We start from the raw sequence: 19,042 nt of genomic DNA, 5'->3' as shown, positions 1-19,042 counted from the left end.
ATAATTTAGCATAAGGGCATTTTGAAATGAATATTCCAATGATGAAATAAAAAGGAACTCTAATAAAACTGTTAGATAAAATACCATTTCATAATGAGTTGAGTTTTAATATAACTTAATACGATATAATAATGACTTATTTAATATTGAACAGCTTTGGGCTCCATGTATTATCACCCTTGACATTTAATTTTTCAAAAAGAACTCTGTGTTCATCAGGATCAGGACGCTGACAGCCTCGCAGCTTTTCTAAAATTAAACTAACTTTCCATATTGTAACAGGAAAAGAAGATGGTATTTCTTTTTCCATGTCTTCAGGCTTTATCGAGTGGATTTATCAGGACTTTGACCTCTGAATCACTAACTGAATCACTGGTGTATTAATAAATATCTATCTGAATCACTGAACTGGATGTGCTGTAGTTGTAAACATCTATCTGAATCACTGAACTGGATGTGGTGTAGATGTAAACATCTGTCTGCTAGTGAAAGCCTCCTTGCAGACATCCTGCTGCCAGCCGCTCAGTTCACTCCATCTCAGTCTGCTTCATGCGTCTGGACCACTTCAGCTTTTGATTGCAGAGTTCAGCCTTTGATCAGGTGCTGGTTGGACAAAGAAGCTCAACGTCAAGAGAACAGATATCACCCGAGAAAGATCGGAAGTTGTATTGCCTTCAAAATAAAAGCGTAAGCGACGCTTTGTCTCCCAGAAAACAAACACACACTCAGGACATTTTAAACTGATTTAGTATATTTTGGGTGGTTTTGATCTGATGAACAACTGACCCACTGAGGAGAGATTTGCACAAGCTTGTAGCATTTCAGCTGTCTTTTGTATTATAGCTGCCTTTAAGTCAGCATGCCAGGTTTAAGTACCAGATGTTCCATGATGTTATATGTTGAGAAAACACTGCATTTCAATACCCAACTATTGCTTCTTGAATGCGTACTTGTCATTCTTTGTAACCTTGGCTACTCTCAAAAATGTTGCAGTAAGACGTTTATGTTGAAAATATGACCGGATGTTGTGCCTTTTGTCTATTCTGGTGGTCTTGACAGCTATGGCAAAAGCATCTGTGCGCTCGCGGTAGGCGCAGATCCAGCAGCCAGAGGAGAGAGTACCCAGAGGACCTACAATTATTGTTAATAAAAATTAAGCTTTAATTGAAATTTATGTCCCTCCAGATCACTGAACTATTCTAAGGGGGGAAAATGGAAGATCTGGGGAAAGTGTTTTCATTTAATCACAGGTCTTCAGTCATGTTTGACACCTTGGTAAAGTGGAGCGGATCGTTTGGGCGCGCAATTGGACTTGTTCGGTGTTTCTGTGCGTGACATGAGAAAGGTCTACAATGATTTTGGCATTAAATTAACTATGGGGGCACATATCCTGGAGTCCAACTCCAGCGGCAACTTGACTCCTGCGGTGTCTGAGGCTGGGACTGTCCTCCCGGGCTACCTGGTGGTGATCTTATCAGTGCTCATGGTGACTCTGGTGGTCGTGGTGGTGGCTGGAAACGCTCTGGTCATTATGGCTTTCATTGTGGATAAAACCTTGAGAAACCAAAGCAACTACTTCTTTCTGAACCTGGCTATATCTGATTTTCTCGTGGGTGAGTTGGTGCCTCTCTTCGTCTTCTCCTTGGTCAACCCCCCCCCCCCCCCCCCCCCCCCCGTCAGTTCGCTCCAATGTGTCTCTTCAAGTCTTTTGTTCCTCCCCATGAATGAAAAAGCACTGAAATGCCGTCTGCACACGCCGCAAACACATTGTATTTTTCTTACAATGTAATTATAGTGTGTCATATTGGCGAGTTCAGGGTGATCTCATCGTCCTTTTTGGTTCATTCATGCGTTATATTTACCATGGAGTAGAATGTTGTATATTTTTTTGTATATTTTTGTATTTGTAGCATCCCTCTAAAACAGATAACAGGTTGCAATTCATTTTTGTGAGGCATTCACAGCCCTTTTATTGTGCTGCTCTTATCTGCAGCATTAGATAAATTACACTCTTCTCTTAAATGAAACAATCACTTCTCTTATTTCTAAAATGTCTTTCATTTAACACTGACCCACTGCAGAGGGTTGGAGTTTTTTTTCCCATCACAATTAACCAAGTGGTCTCACATCTCCACTGAGATGTAGAGAGGTGTGAATGTTAATCCTGTAGTATTGGATGGGGGTTGAATTATCATGCAGTGTGTGTGTGTGTGTGTGTGCCTGTTCCAGGTGCCTTCTGCATCCCAGTGTACATCCCGTACAACCTGACAGGCCGCTGGATGCTGGGTAAGGGTCTCTGCAAGGTGTGGCTGGTCGTGGACTACCTGCTCTGCACTGCCTCAGTCTTCAACATTGTCCTCATTAGTTATGACCGTTTCCTGTCAGTCACAAGAGCAGTAAGTACGGGCTGTAGAGGTGCTCATTACCACACACACACATAACTGACCCTACCAGAGTCAATACTAAAAGGTGTCACTCTTTGGAGCTGCTTGCTCTGCAGAGAAAAGTAATTTACATTCACAGCTTTATTCCCCTACAAGGGTGTCTGGCTTTAATCTATCATTTTGTCCAAACAGTTTCAACGCAGAGCTTGAAACATCGGGTCACTCCACTGATTTCACACGTAAAGGTCACGTACCCTAACTGTGACAACAGCAGTGCGTTGTACAACAGTTGTACGATGTCTACGTGACTCTGGAGGAACTTTTTAAAGTTTGAATAAAATAACCCCTGATGATGTCGTCATCATTTTGACAGTAAACCTGCATTACAAACTGGAGGTGTAGGGTTTGGGAAGAAGTGGGTGTTTAGGAGGCATGGAGAGTCTAATGAAGGACGCTATTGTGATGCATTATGGGAATTGTAGGACCCAGCGTTTTTTGGAGCTTGACTCAGAGCAGAGACTAAAATCACAAATATCTCGGCCTCTGCTGCTTCGATTGGATCATTCTTTGTAAAATTCTGTCTCTAGCGAGTCTGTCAACTTTGGATGTGAAATACTAAACTGCTGGAGGAGCCCTTTAAACCATAACAAAAACAACCAAGATATTTATTGCCCCTATTAGCTTCATCAGTGTAAAACCAGATATTTTCTTCATGGTTAGTCATCAGTTATAAAAAATCTCCCAGACAACATTCTTGCTTGATAGGCATAAAACTGAGATGTTTCCATGTGAATGTTTTTTATGATGCAGCAGCCTGTGTTATTTTTAATTTACTAAATTCGTGAGACGCCGCTTTTGCAGAAAATGAATTTGATTTAGCTGCTTACTAAGCAGTGTATGCTAATAGGACACAACTCTTTGCTTGTGGCTGTTTTTATCTTGTTTTGTAACAATTGTTAAATCCCAGTGGCTTAGTTTAAAACCTAATTTATTTATTTAATTTCTACCAACAGAAAGCACGATTTCTATAATTTACAATTTAATTTACCTTTGCTTTTGTGATGAGCACTTGAGATTGAGGAATGAATCAATTATTACCACCGTGAAGTGGCTCTATTTCATTATTTATTGACTCAGAAAAGGGGATTTTTAAATTCGCTCTTTAACCAGAGTCACATTAGCAGCATCAGTGTCTCACAGCTGTCGCAACTGCAGAGAGACATTAGATGGTTTGAGGCAAAGAAAAAGAGGAAAAAACAACAGCAAAAAGGGATTGTGATAAATGGAGGAGTTCTGCTGAATGAAAGAGTTTAGACTGAGAAGAGGTGATGTGAAAATGGAGCGAGCGCGAAGGGAATGAGCGATGGGTGCTGATGAGGGAGGAGTGGATCTGGAGAAACCAGATGTCTCTTTCACACTCTTGTATTGCATCAGTGAATGTGGCTCTCAGCCTTACATTCCCCCCTCTCTCTTTGGCTTCAGTGACACACTGTGGAATAAGAGCCTGATGAGTAGGTTTTATTTACAGTGTCACTCTGCTGCTCTGTGGCAGCACAATACAAACAGGGGCTCATTAGAACAAACCACTCAGAGTAGAAGCAAGTGCGTTTGTCAGCCAGTTAATATGCAAGCAGCTGTTGCTGTTTGAAATGTAACAAATTGTGTTATTTTATGGCAGAGTTTGTTTCCTTTTTATCTGTGCATAGTGCTTTGTTCATAGTGCCTCTCTTTTGACACAGGTGAAATACAGAGCGCAGAGAAACATGACCCGCCAGGCTGTGTTCAAGATGGTGGCAGTGTGGGCGTTGGCCTTCCTCCTCTATGGCCCCGCCATCATCTTCTGGGAGACGATTGTTGGTGTGAGTGTTGTCCCGGCCCACGAGTGCTATGCCGAGTTTTATTTCACCTGGTACTTCCTGCTCAGTGCTTCTACCTTTGAGTTCTTCACTCCGTTTGTGTCTGTGGCCTTCTTCAACCTCAGCATCTACCTGAACATCCATCGGAGGAACAAGAGCGGGAACACCGGTGCCGAGGACAATGCCAAGATGCAGAGGAACAGTAAGATATACAGAGAAGGAGGAGGAGGTGGCTGGTCTGTGTTTTTTGTCAAGACTCGGAAGGTGTCATCCAGCGAGCCCACTGCTATCTCTGCAGTTATCGAGGATGACGACATCCTGTCCCCTTCTTCCAGCGGGGACCCTAACAACAGTCACATATTCACGCAGAGGGAGAAGTTTTCTCCCAGCAGAAACAACTCCAGGCTGTTTCAGCCCACGGCCTCCTGCATGGCACCTGGCCGCAGAACACAGGGGTCTCGTCTTTCCCGAGACAAAAAGATTGCCAAATCTTTGGCCATTATTGTCTGCATTTTTGGGATTTGCTGGGCTCCTTACACTCTACTAATGATTATCCGTGCTGCCTGCAGCGGTAAATGTGTGGCGAACTACTGGTACGAGATGACATTCTGGCTTCTGTGGTTGAACTCTGCCATCAACCCGTTCTTGTACCCACTCTGCCACAGCAGCTTTCGAAGGGCTTTCTCAAAGATACTGTGTCCTAAAAGACAATCAGTCCAGCCTCAGATTGAGGCTCAGTCTTGTTAGATGAACTCAGTATCACTTCCACGCTTGATGAATGCAGAAACTGTTGTGGGTCAAACACTATTAAAATTCATTTACTGTTCTTCCATATAAAATAAGAGAAATGCTTACGTTAGTGTGAGTTCTGTGAGGATTGTCACTACATATTTGACAGCAATACAACAGTGTTACAAAGTCATGAACAGTGTGCAAGAAAGGAAACAGTATTCTGAATGACACAGTAAAGCAGTGGACTCTTAAAGCACCTTTACAATACAATTGCCCTTGATTAAAGCACCCCCAAGAGCCAATGTCAGATTTTTCAAATGATGTACATCTTAATTTCAAAATGTAAGCTAACCTTCACAGACAATCTTTCTAAGTAGGACAGGAAGGAGTGACGCGGCTCCAGGCTTTCTCACCACTGAGTTCTTTATGTGTGGAAAGCTGTGAAATGATGACAGATAGAAGGTGATTACCATAATTTAGTCTAAGATATTATACGAGAACTACAGCACACCAAGTTGTTAAATTATGGTCTGTGTGGATGAAAGCACAGCGGAGGGAGACAACAACTTCAGGTTCTTCACAGGGCTACTGTGATGGGAAAACCTTTCAACTCCTATTTAGTTCAAATTGATGTGAACGAAGGATTTCCTGGTCTTTTACAGTTTTATAAAGTTTCATAATCTCATTTTTGCATAAAACCCTTTCACCTCAGAGTTTCACATAGCTGTTAATTTTTAAAAGAAAGTAAGGCCTTTTATTGGAAATTCTCGATTAGGAATAACCCCTTGAGATGTTCCATCTCTCCTTTTGCATATGTCTTCAAAATGATACTTTTCAAGCTTTTCATCATGCAGCAATAGGTTGTGAAGTCCTCAAAGTTAAAAGCACCTGAAAAGAAGAGAATGACCTGCATTTGTTTACTGACTACTGAGTGTACTTTTATCACAGTAATGTTTTATATCATTTTATCTGAAAAGTGGTGTAAAGGTAGGGGAAATCAGCTGTAACCTGCCAACACTGAATCTGCACTACACTTTAAAGAGGTTTTTTTTGTTGATGCTCCAAATGTACAACACTATGAAATGAGGACAAACTTTTGTACAATAATATCTATGCCAACTAGATTGTTGTGTTCTTAAAATGCAGTATTTATTCAAAGACTTGACTGGTTTCTACCACCCAAACTACTACTTGACTACTTTGTATCTTGGCTATGAATGTGTGTTGGTGTGAAGTAGCCAAAGAAAGAATAAAAAGAAAACTGACTAAAATTATGTAAGCTTTGCAAACGTACATGTTATTGGTAAAATGTGGACCAGTTCAATATTTTGGGAAATATATCTTTTCACTTCCTTGCCAAGAGTTAGATGAGGAGGTCGATGTATCCACGCAAATTGAATGTTTAAACTTGAGCAGGCTTTGTGAATCTACCAGCTCCATAAACGCACAGAGACGAAAGCAAAAGGAAAAGGAAAGGAAAGAACTAGAGTCATAGGCTCACTCCCATACACTCACTTGTGTCTGTTTTTACTTGCCAGTGTTACAGTTGGTACACTGGCTGTTGGTGAATTTCATTTCTGTCTGAACACATCTTACAGCTAATTCATCAACACGTTATATCTTATTTGTTTGTGCCTCTAGAAAGTCACATTGCCGGGCCTGTCATCTGGCACATAATACCCTGTAAAACTACAAATTGTCATTTTTACACTTGTTAGGATGAAACAAATACAATATACACACAATATACTTCTAATATACTATCAATTATTGAGCTTTAAAGGGGCGGGTAGATGGATTTTGTTTCTTTTGGATAGAGCCGTCCTAGCTGATCCACCTTTTGTCCAGTCTTTACGCTGAGTCAAGCTAACTGGCTGTTAGCTGTAGCTTCATATTTAGCATAAAATCATGAGTGGTATGAAGCTTCTCATCCAACACAAGAAAGCAAATAAGCATATATGCCTAAATGTCAAACTATTGCTGTGAGTGTTTTGTGAGAGGTTAAAGGTTTGTAATACTTTCTGGTCTCTGTGATAAGACAGGACAAGATAAGGCTGACATGAGCCAGCTCAGGCATGAGTGGGTGGAGAGGAATCTTGTTGTGCGTGTGAACGGAAGCTGTGGTGTGTTTATGATGCACACACCTGACAAATTTCTGATGAGCTCAGAAATACTCACATAAAAATATAAAAAAAAGTTCCTTAGACAGCTCAGGTCATCACAAAAGACTTAACACTGCAGTGAAAGTGAGGAGTTCTTATTTTGAAGAATGCTGTCAAGCTTTTATTATATGATAACAAGCACATGATAAGTGACAGAACTTTAGGGCTTTGACCTTTGTTACATATTTCCTGCACAGACGAACAGAAACAAAATATATCAGAATGCATCCTTAGGGATTGAAGACTGCCAGGAAACAACAAAGACTGCCAGGAAACAACAGTATCACTCTGTCCTGTGGGACTTATGGGACATTTTACTTGAGAGAAAAAACAGACCCTTTGGAGATTGTCGAACCATGGGACACACATACTGTGGCAACCAATTCATGGTGTTGAAAAGAAAGTCTAACTTGATGATGCTCAGCACCATAATGTAACCGTGTCCCCCCGTGGCTATCCTTGAGTGGGCCCTTGATAAAAATATTTTGATTTTTTTAAGGGCGGACGGAGGGGGGGGGGTTGAGGCACAAATTAACACAGCAGAGCGAGTAAAGGTGCTGACCCTGCGTCTGTTAAGATACAGGACCTGTCCATGGTCTTGCACATTTGACTCCTCCCCATTACACATTGTTGCAGAGTGCAGGATTTAATAATCAAATACTCAATACTACTTACAGAACTGTACTGTGAGGAAAGAACAAGCTTTTCCTACGTCACGGTAAAAAAAAAAAAAAAAGATAGTTGTTTTACAGGCGGGGGCTGCGGGGGTATACTTTACGACCCAAATGATGCTGGCTTCTACTTTGCCGTCTTCCAGTCAACAAACTCAACAACATGTCTTGAGTGTCATGTATTCCAATAAATACTCCTACAGAAATAGTGATGAAGCATGCAGTGTGTGTAAACTGTTTAGATGGTGAGTTCAAAGGTACAGGACTGTGCCATTTTTAATACAGGAACGGATGCAGAAGATCAGTATCTTTCAACGCATTTAGTGATTTCTTTCAGCAGACGACAACTTTGGAAAGATTTTCCATTTTTACTCCTGACTGTGGATACAACAAACCACATTAAGTGGTTTTTGTTTTAAGAAAGTTAGCTGTCCCTTCTCTTCTAACACCATCCAGAATTCTTTTTGTCTCGTCTTGAGGATAAATACATGTAGATTTATGTGGTCTATGCAGTGGTGTTGTTCTCCCACTGACCTCATTTAATAATAGTGTTTTTATGCGTCGGTTACTGTAAGTGTTGATACACATTTTCTGCCTGTAAAACCGCAGCTGAGAGGTGAAAATGCTTTTTCCTAAACAGATCCAAAGATCTGAGACACATGAGACATGACCGTCATGTGTGCCTCTCAAATCTATCTCAACTGAAATAGACTTCTGAGTGGAGGAGTGCAAGTGGCTTCTCCCCCCCCCCCCCCCAAAAAAAAAAAAAAAAAAACGGTGACAAAGTCAATTTGGAGACATTTCTTAAAAGGTCAGCAGAGGATGAGTTGAATAGACTGTAGTTTAGGTAACCTGTGCAGAGACACAGGTGGACTTGCAAATAGAAAACAAATTGCTCAGCGCCAGGATTGGCATTGTCTCTGTGCGCTGTGGGAGACCTAAGAACCAATATCTACAGCCTTTCAAAAAGAAAATTGGAAGCAGTTCACATCCATCTGGTTCATGTTTGAATGGCTTTGGGATACAAATATGGTGACAGTAATATAATTGTTATTGAACCAAATATCTTGTGAGCACAGAACACAGATGAGATCTCCAGCTCAGGACTGGAGGGTGAAAACACAGAACTCTGGCTTTTTTTGAGCAGATTGATTGTTCGAGAGATGGACAACATGTGTTTGATAAGCTACAGGAAAACACAAGTCATTTGTAAAAACAAAAGAAAAAGAACGCTGTATATTTTGCTGGAAATGCTTTTGAAAGTAGTGTGCTCCATTGCTCGCTTTCTTTACTTTACTCCGATATGGAACAATATTCACAGTCACAATAGATGAGCTGTTTTGGAAAGAACTGGCAATGCAATCCAGCTGAGAGTAAGATTAATGCTCAGACTGTTCAAGGTTTGTCCAAGAAAAAATCCAAATCCAAAAAAAATCATTGCAATCAGGGTATGAACAATGCAAGGAGTTGATTTTCCATTTATTTCCTACTGTACACTCTACCAAACCAGAGACAGCAGGAGTTATGAACAAAGACGCAACCTGGCAGCTGCTGATGATGCTGTTATCAACTCTTTAACAAGGATCCACACAGCAGGGAATAATGCTTTCTATGGTGATGTAGTTTCTAAAGACTCAGAAATCTGATGAAAAACAGTGAATAAACAGCATCCTGCAGTTCACTGAGGTCAATGTGAAACAGGCTCCACGCACAGACCCAAAACATCACAGACTGCTCTGCCAGAGTTCTCAATTGAACTGTGCCCTAAACATGATAATTGCCTACAGAGAAACACTCCACAAAATCCTCTTCCCACGAGGTCAATCAAACATGACTCTTTCCTTCATTAATTTCCGAATTGCGCTGTATATGTTTCCGTTTAATTTGTCATTTACTGCAAACTAATTATCCAATTTGGGCCAGCAATGTCTTGAATTCTAATGAGTTAAATAATAGTTCATAACTTTAAACTATACTAACTAACCTTCAACAGATACTGTTATGTAAAAGTCTTCCAGCCATGAGCCATGTGCTCCTCTGCTTATCAGTGAAGTGGTGTCAGGGTGAGTGACAGCCAATGAACTGACACAGACAGGAAATGTCCCACTTTACTGAGTTTGTGTCACTGGTTTGCAGTTTCTAGGAAACAGTTGTTACAGATCATGAACCTCACTTGTCATTGTTAAGACTAAGGATGTTTTGAACCCAAAAGCAGACACAGAAACAGAGAGGAATGGATAAGATGGGATGGTTTTAATGAGTAAATTGGATGTGGAGGGAAGAAGGGGGGGGGGGGGGCTGGCGATGGCAAGGGGCAGACAGGCTGTAGGGGAGCTTGGCTGGTGGCTGGGTGAATATGGTGTGGTGTGGCTGAAGAGTGGGCAGTGTAGAAAGCGATGACGCAGTGGACGAGCTGGCACTGGAGACCTGGACACAGGAGAAGTCGGATTAGTAAGTTGCACAAGGAGATCACGAGAAAATAACGTAAGTAGTAAGAATACTGAGCGGCCCAGAGAGAGAGTAGCTACCACTGAGCTGACTGGACAATCCGGTGATGAGTGGAAGGGGAGGTGGAGTACTTGAGCTGTGAGTACATGAGCTGATTGCAGACAGGTGTGGAGTTGAACCAGGTGCCCGGTCAGGGAAGCCATGCCCAAGACACACACACACACACACACACACACAAACAGACAGGGGAGACACAGGGGCCCTGACAGTCATTATATGACCACTGACAACAAATAATGAATAATGTCATTATTTTAAAACAATGCCAACAGTCTACAGCCATGGTAGTGGCCCTGTGAGGCTGTATCCAGGCACAGTGGTGCTTTGAGCTAAATGCTTACATCAACATGCTAACAAACTAATCCAAGATGGTGAACATGTTAAACATTATACCAACTCAGCATTGGCATGTTAGCACGCTGAGGAACAAAGTACAGCTGAGACTGCTGGGAATGTCATTAAAGGAGTTGGCTGGTGAAATGATCTGCAAACAAGTATTGTGTGCGTATCCAAAGCCAGATATATCTTACTTCTCTGTGCTGCAGACCTTCGTTGTTGTCCAAAAACTGTTAAAAACACATCAATGAGACACACTGTTGCCCCAGAGATTATGGTCACGTTAGTTTGTTTAGAAATTGTTCCAAAGACTAATAACAGCAATCAGGTTTTCACCGTTAAGAGAGTAGTTCTGTGTGCGGCAGACACCACTCCATTTAAAGTGCTACACATCAAGACCTGCAACTAGGTGTGACTCATTGACATGTTTTGAATTGTTTTTTTGGACAACAACAGAAGTCTACGACACAAAGGAATAAGATATATCAGGCTTTGGATACAAACACAAAACTTAAGTCGATCAATTCATTGTTGGTTTGGCTCTGCACATGAGATTTGTTGACAATAAGAAAAATATAGAAAATCACCAGCCTTATCCTTTAGGTATTTAGTATTGTATTGGACAAAATTAGATTTTGACGAGATGATGGTGCTAGCTGAAAGTTAAGGGATCACCAAAGTGGTTTTAATTCATCCTGTGGAGGACACGAATGCATGTCCATCCAATAACTGTTGAGATATTTCACTCAAAGCCACAAATATCAATCTCACAGTGGATCTAGAGGTGAATCAGGGGATCACCAAAGATTAGGATTTATCCTCTGGGAATCATTAATGTCAAATTTCATGGTGATCCTTCAAATAGTTCTTGAGAAACGGTATGTCAGTCTGGACCAAAGTGGTGGACCAACAGACCAACTGCCATGGCCATCCATAGAGCCAGGCCGCTGGCATGGCTAAAAATAGGAAACAATACTAACGACTGTGAACTGTAACATATGCATTTTCTAGCTTAAAGTTATGCTAGTTCATGCCGATCCAATGTTTCCCCTTTAACTACTTAATATATTGTTTTTATATTTCCAGTCAGATGACCTTTTCTGGTTATTAATTTCTTTTTGTATTGGAGAAGCCTGTCTGTAGTAAGATAAAGTTATCTGGAGAAAAGTCAGACTGATGCAAAATAATTGCATTAAGGCTTTCAGTGTGCCAGGATAGATGAGTACTAGATGTTCCTGACAAGAAATCTTTTTAATTTAAATGAATGAAAGTTGAGAATCCTTGAAAGATGCAAGACAAAGTGATTGAAGGGTGAGCTGAGATAACAAATACCTGGAGTGATTTTTTTTTTTTTTTTAATTACGTGTATTTATCCACAAAATGTCATGTTCCCTTTTGGCAGCATCCAGATTATACAGTTTGACGCATTCTCACCTTTAGGAGTTGCAGTGCTTCAGTGAGGGGAGGAGAGTTTTTTTTTGTTTTTGTTTTTTTTTTAGCCAAACAATTTAAAATGCCTCCTGGCTGCTGCATCAGGAACTACTACATGTTGCTTAACAAAGAGGTTTTCTAAAGTGCTACAGAGCAAAGCGTCTAAACTTCACAAGTTATTAAGGTGTACCTCAATTCACCGAGCCGGTACCATCTCCAGAAACATTACTAAGTCCAAAAAATTAGTCTTTCCACCTCTGTCATCTCAGATTGTCAGAGTTTGCAACACCTGAGATTTTTTACTTCATTGAAAGTCATTTTTCCAGGGGATAAGGTTCAATGCACATAACGCTCTCTGTTCTCTGTTTCACCGAGATCCTATTCCCAAACTCCCGAACTGTCCAGGGCCACAGATACATGAATAATAAAATAATGAGCATGATCAGGTTGCCAAGCAGTGGATTTGACAAACAAAGCCTGAAGCTATAATATCACTTGTGATTTCTATGGCATTAATAATGCATTTCCTTCCAGTTGTCCCGTTCAAGACCGAAGATAATGTGTAGAGCTTTGGCACAAAGTCTGCTGTATCCAGCCAAAAACATAGAGTTGACATCTTGATCTGACAACCTGTTATTTTTTTTTAATCGTGCAGATTGTGTCTATAAACCATCAGCCTTCTGTTCCACTTGATTACAATCTGAGCCATACTGTATGTTTGCTGCTCCCCAGGGTGCCACCAATTACACTCAGTAGATCCTGCAAATACTCTCAGTTTGTAGTTTAACATTTATACAAGCAATACAGATTTTTCTGATCTATCATTTTATCATATTTAAGACAGGTGATTTGTGTGCAGTTTCAGAGTGACCAGAAGGGACGTGAAGATCAGTGATATTGAAATACCAGACATGAATTGATTTTATTATCTTGAATTGTTGTTTATCTTAAATAGCCTACTTTTCAAATAGGTCTATAGCAGTTATTTTATTTTCATCCATTATGCTGTTGCTGCTAACCTTTGTCCTCCCTTTTTATCACTCTGTAGTATATTTTGACTCTGTAAATATCATATAAGTGCAATAAAGTTTGTTATTATTATGACAATCACGGCTAATTAAAGTCAAAGGTCACCTGAAAAGTAAACCTGGATCCAACAGAAGCTATGACAACCATTACAGTTAGATATCACTACCAGTGTTGGAATACATATATTGTGTGTTGTGAATATGTATCATAAGTTGATCTATTGTATGTATTATCTATAAATAAAAAAACCTCTCAGTGCAGTGCAGTGAGTGTGATGAATTGCGTCACACAGAGCGTCTTCAAAGCCTTTAACAACTTTCCTCTACAGATATGAAGAGAGGATTCAGGAAACTTCGGAAGCAGCGTGACGTTTCTGTGCCCTACATTAACTTATCACGTCTGCCATTCAGGTGTCACTTCTCGCTCACTGACTCACTGTCACTTGTCACTCACTGACTCACTGATGCAACCTGATTACTTTTGACCTCGTTTTGTATATTAATTCAGCACTCTGAGGGGAGCAGCCAGAAAAAGAAAAAAAAAAAAACGCACACAGCTCATCTGGATGAGTATACAGAAAAACGAATTTGCCCAGCATACATACACAAATGCGATTTAGGGTGATGACGCACCTATTTCCCCCCTACCTGGCATCTGTCCTGGGAAGCCATACACCTGCTCTGACAGCGGAGCATGTCATGTTCACACACATCAGGAGCACAGCAGTCTTCTGATTGTCAGGTTTCATATTTAGATTTCATGCTCATCTGAACACGAACAACACACATTTTCATTTTGCACAGCACGGTATTTTTTTGTTTTGTTGATTTATTATCTTGATGGTCTGCCATGTGTTTCTAAATTAGCAATTAAGTCGGCTTATGACCATTTCTAGATGAATACAGCCATTTAGATCAGACTTAAAGGCACAATTTTAGTTATTCAAGTTATTGGGCTTTTTTGTCCAATTTATTTAATCAAAGGGTCTATTATCAATATTTTTATATAAACAACAGATTGCATGACTGCTTACCTTATTACTTATATGACAGTTTGTTTGTAGTGATGAACCCACTGAAATGTATTACTTTTTCTCTCGCCTCTACAGAGTTTTATAGCGCCGTTTTACTCATTGTATTGGTTTTCTGGCCTGCAGCTTTTCTGTTTTGGTTCACTCTCACCGCTGTTGTAGAACCATTCTCAGACGCAGCACGTAGCTGTTTTCATGCTACTATAAACCCTATGAAGCTTCTTGCTCAGCACCAAACAGCAGACAGACACAGTTAGTGAGGGGACTGCCCATTAGTCCGAAGGCCCATTATTCCGAAACTCCAGTAGTTTGAAAAATGTCCCACTGGACCAATAGCCCATTAGTCCAATGGCCCGTTATCTCAAAAACAAACACCCGTTGCTCCAAAAATACACACTCTAGAGTTGTTGGAGTTCAGGGACTGCTGGCCCTGTCCACTGCCCCCCCGCCCCCCCCTCCCTTACGACAGCGGACGCACGCCACTGTGCGGTTACGGTTGGGGTTAGGGTTTGGGTTTGCACGTCAAAACACACTAAGATATTAAGGGCAAAAAACTCCAAGGAGAATGTGTGTTTTTGGAGCAATGGGCCTTCAGAGCAGTGGGCTTTTGTTTTTGGGATAACGGGCCATCGGACTAATGGGCTTTCAGTGCCAATGCCATGGCACCATTAGCAACTAGCTGGTGAACAAAGTGGAGCCTTCAGCAACCAAAGAGCAAGATATTTTCTTTAGGAGTTGGTGGAAACCAGAGAAGAGCTAAAGAAAGAGGGAATATTGTTGAACATATTCAAATATTCAAATATTCAGCAATAAAAGGGGAAGGATCATTTTTCATTTCATTGTAGCTGGATATATTTTTTTATACGGTCCTGAGTTCCAGATGAGTCACCAAACAAATGAAAATGTTTTACAGGAAGAGAAAAAACAAGGATTTTGACATAAAAAATACTCAAAAATGATTTTAGGACACATATTTGGCATATAGAAACAACACAGGGACAAAGGATTAGAATTGGAAAAATGTCTTTAAACAAAAAAAAAAGAAGACACATTTGCTGTCCTTCAGTCGGCTGAGAGACTCTTAGCCTGAAGTGTTCCTTTTCAGCTTGTTTTGAATCATTATAAACTGAGGACTAGGCCTAGACCTTATTGACTGCTGTGTGAGTGTTTGCCACAAAAAAACAAAACCCTTTCGCTGACATCGGCCATTATGAAGCTGCAGTCTCTTCACATCAGCCAGGCATTGACAACATTTAGCCTAGATATTCAGAACAAAGTCATGTTTGGCTTCAGGTTACATAGATACAGAAAGATTCTTTTAAAGAAGCTAAATATGATGGACACATAGGTAGTTTCAACCCTTCTCCTGTCCTCTGTGAAATACTGATAGATGTATATTCTGTGCACGTTGCTCAATATTGCAGCAGTCTTTACCTCAGCCTGCAGAAATCCCATATCCCCAGAACACACAAGCACCTGTACTTTCACACATGTGCTCATTTCACACACAATCTGCAGGGACTTCATTTCTGGTAGAATTTAATAATGTTTAAAATGACCAACAGTGGTTGGCTGCTGACAGCCACTGCCAGCCTCGACACAAGAAACATCCTTTGCTCTCTCAGTGCCACCTGTGTTAAAAAAACAACAACAACAGAAAAACATCTAGTCTTGTACAACACCCAAAGGAGTGTTACACATATCTTAAATACAAGCACCTCTGAAGTTTTCCTGCTTTTCCCACACACACGACTCGCTGTGACTTCAGCATTTTGTCTTGTCTCTTGGTATGAGGTGTCACATCAAGTGCAATGCGTTTAACACACAGCGGGGCCTGTAGAGAGCTAGTAAATTTCTGCTCAGAGTTATGTGTTGTAACTGAAATGAAGGAACCAGCTGAGCAAGCAGATGCTTCCGCTGACACAACATCTGCCATAAACTGGAATGTGGGAGTCCCAACGCAAGTAGTCTTCAAAAGACTAAAATGTCAAAAAACAACAGAATAGCATGAAGAAAAAAAACATAATCCCTCAAGGGGTTGTATTGATTTCAGAGCCAGCCAGGTGAAGCATATCTGCGCTTCTATGTGTGCAAACATTTTATCAGTAAAGAGCATACTGCGATATCAATGGGTGTTTATCCCCCACATCCCGGCACAAACATCATCAGGCCGAGAATTTGAAACGACTGCAGTATGTGTCTCATTTCCCATGATTTACGTTGGCTTGACTGTGTATTAAATCAGTGTTATTTATTGTCCAGGCCAGGGAATCTATTACAATATCAGTTTGACCTTTTCCTATTTTCAGAAGATTCTGCTGTGATAATGTCAACATTGTCCAGCTCACAGAGAAGCAGATTTTTTACATTCTGGTTTTGAAGGTCTGTATCTCAGTCTGCCATCCCCAATTCTTAGCCTGGGGTGTCCATAGTATGATATGAATTGCACAGTGTCACTGGGAATAACCATCTGTAGGCACCGTAAGACCACAAACATACAGGATATCCCAAATGCAAATGAGGCTAATATACAAAAGATTGAAAATATTAACAAATTGTTGAGAGAGCCATGTTCATAAATCCTTACATAATCGGCTTACACACACTTTATTTTAATTTCACTGTCAGATCAAATCAGAGGAATCCAAGGTTCAACACAGCTCTGATATTGCAGCATCCATAGCCGACAGAAACCTCTCTCCATCTTGCTTCGTAACAAGTCTTTCAACACATCTTCATGCGGTGTAGGAGAGGAAGATATCTTTTCTCTTCATATTATTTGGTAAATATTTATTTCAAGCTTTGAGGAATAACTGAACAAAATCAGAAATCATTTCACTTTCTGTGATGTGTATTACAAGCCAGCAGCTATAAACCTTTTCAGTGACTCCATGTGTGTTGGATAAGCTGCCAGGAGGAGAGACATCCACCTTTTCTTTAACTGTGACACATTCAATTTCTGCAAATGCTTTGTGGATCCATCCATCTCCACCTTAACTTGTAATCTGGCGTGCAGTGGTTTTCCTAGACAGCGCAGACATTCATAAGGTTAATGCTGTCTGCGCAAGACAAAGTGCTACTGTTACACAAAGAAAAGTGGCTGTGACATAACTAAATCACTCAGGAGAAACATCAGACATGAAGATTTGCTTGGTGGCACAAAAAAAACCTGATGCACACAATATATCAGAATTCTCTGACATTTCATAGACTAAACAATTTATCAAAAAATGATTGGCAGATTAATCGATAATGAAAATAATAGTAACAATAAGCCCTCAATATTTTTTTAATATGTTTAATAGAAAAACATGTTTTGAAACTCGTTTTATATAATGCATTTGGAGTTTCCTCTAAGCTCTTGTGAAGAAAATACAAAGTCATATTCACACTCACTTGACATCTAATTGCAAGGCTCATGTGAATTTTGTCACCCATAAAACTTGTCAAGAAAAGGTTGAGAAACTGTTCAAAAGAGACACAACCACCAGCAGATTATTCACACACAACTACACCATCTCTTGGGCTCAGTATCAAAGGAGTCAGCTATTGTGAGCGTTTTGTATTATGTAACAAAGGGAAAACTCTGCTTCCTGAAGTTGCAGAAACAACAATTCAAAACTGAAATTCATTATGTAAAACACCAAACTCAAATGCAAGTCTCCACAGAGGTACCCACTCACATTAATCAGCACACAACCCATCAGCACACATAGTACAACTATGAGTGTCAGACATGAGAGCTTAATTACCTCTGCTCAGGAGAAGTGCCTGCCTGGAGGACTACTCAGCAGATTTCACTGACATTTCCTGGAAGATTAGGCCAGAGACCAAGAACTAAATAGTTGTTGGGGTGGACAGCGCCACCTTGTGGGCATTAATGAAGCACTTTATGTTATTGCTGACCTTGTTCTTTTTTGGAAACTCTTGCCAGAAGTTCCATCCAAGCGTCACCAAATTTGGTATCTGAATGACCCCATTTGTTTTGTTTTCTACATACATTTTTCTGTGACTGCTTGTCAAATTCATGTGGCCTCTTTGGCATATGACGCCATAATTCTTGAATGCACAATTATAACCACCTTAAGTAGACGTGTACAAACACATTCCTTATAATCCTGTATAATGTAAGCATGATTCATCTATGGGTGGCACTACAGCAAGATAATTTTAAATGGCTATAATTTAGTGGTCATGACACTAACTATTCATCCCTGTACAAAGCAGGGATTAAACAGGGTTAGGTTAAAACCAACGTCATGTAAAGTATATTTGACACAGATCCAGATGCACATTAAAAACATCTAGGCATTGTCTTAATTGAAATAACAAATTTAGAGGATTTTGCAGCCTTGTTGAAAACATTAAATCTCTAAGGGCTTTTAGTTTAATGATAAGCAGCACATTAGCTTTTACCTTTGAAACATCTATATTCTAATTTCTTGCTTCTTTTCTTGTGTCGCCCACATTCTGCTTGGCCATCAGAAGTGAAATACTGGTGACCCATATTAACAGAGCACATTCAGTCAGGATTTGAGACATTATATAATTTGGCAGGAGTGCCTGAAAAATATAACACACAAGAAAACAACTGGTGCTTCGCTCTATAGTGGTAAGGTTTTTCAGCAGACTCAGCCCCATTTTCTATTCCCAAGAAGATCCTATAAAGAGTCTCTAATAACATGGCTATTATCCAGCTCCAGTGACTTTCTCTATATACCGTACAGCCCTATAAGCCCTCACACATGCAGAAATTTTACTGTACGAATTGTGCCCTGTTAGGAAGCACTGAGCAACCAGCACTTCTCAGAACAGAAACTGTATCTGAGAAGTGTTGATTAAACTTTATGATTGTTTGTGTTGGTTTTGTTTTGTGTTGGCATTACTACTATATGTACATACA

The 19,042-nt window shown here is 40.3% G+C and overlaps 1 protein-coding gene across 1 annotated transcript; it reads left to right on the top strand.

Moving 5' to 3' along the window:
* Window positions 1-1,098: 1,098 nt before the first annotated feature.
* Window positions 1,099-6,204, top strand: LOC121900685 (histamine H3 receptor). The gene is made up of 3 exons (XM_042417172.1): window positions 1,099-1,613; window positions 2,230-2,396; window positions 4,124-6,204. The coding sequence occupies exons 1-3, from the start codon at window positions 1,337-1,339 to the stop codon at window positions 4,985-4,987; spliced, it is 1,308 nt and encodes a 435-aa protein (XP_042273106.1). The 5' UTR covers window positions 1,099-1,336; the 3' UTR covers window positions 4,988-6,204.
* The last annotated feature ends 12,838 nt before the right edge of the window (window positions 6,205-19,042 follow it).

Source organism: Thunnus maccoyii, chromosome 7 (assembly GCF_910596095.1).
Source record: "Thunnus maccoyii chromosome 7, fThuMac1.1, whole genome shotgun sequence".
NCBI classification, from domain to species: Eukaryota; Metazoa; Chordata; class Actinopteri; order Scombriformes; family Scombridae; genus Thunnus; species Thunnus maccoyii.
Note: the sequence above shows the minus strand (reverse complement) of the source record. Positions and strands in the feature narration are given on the sequence as shown.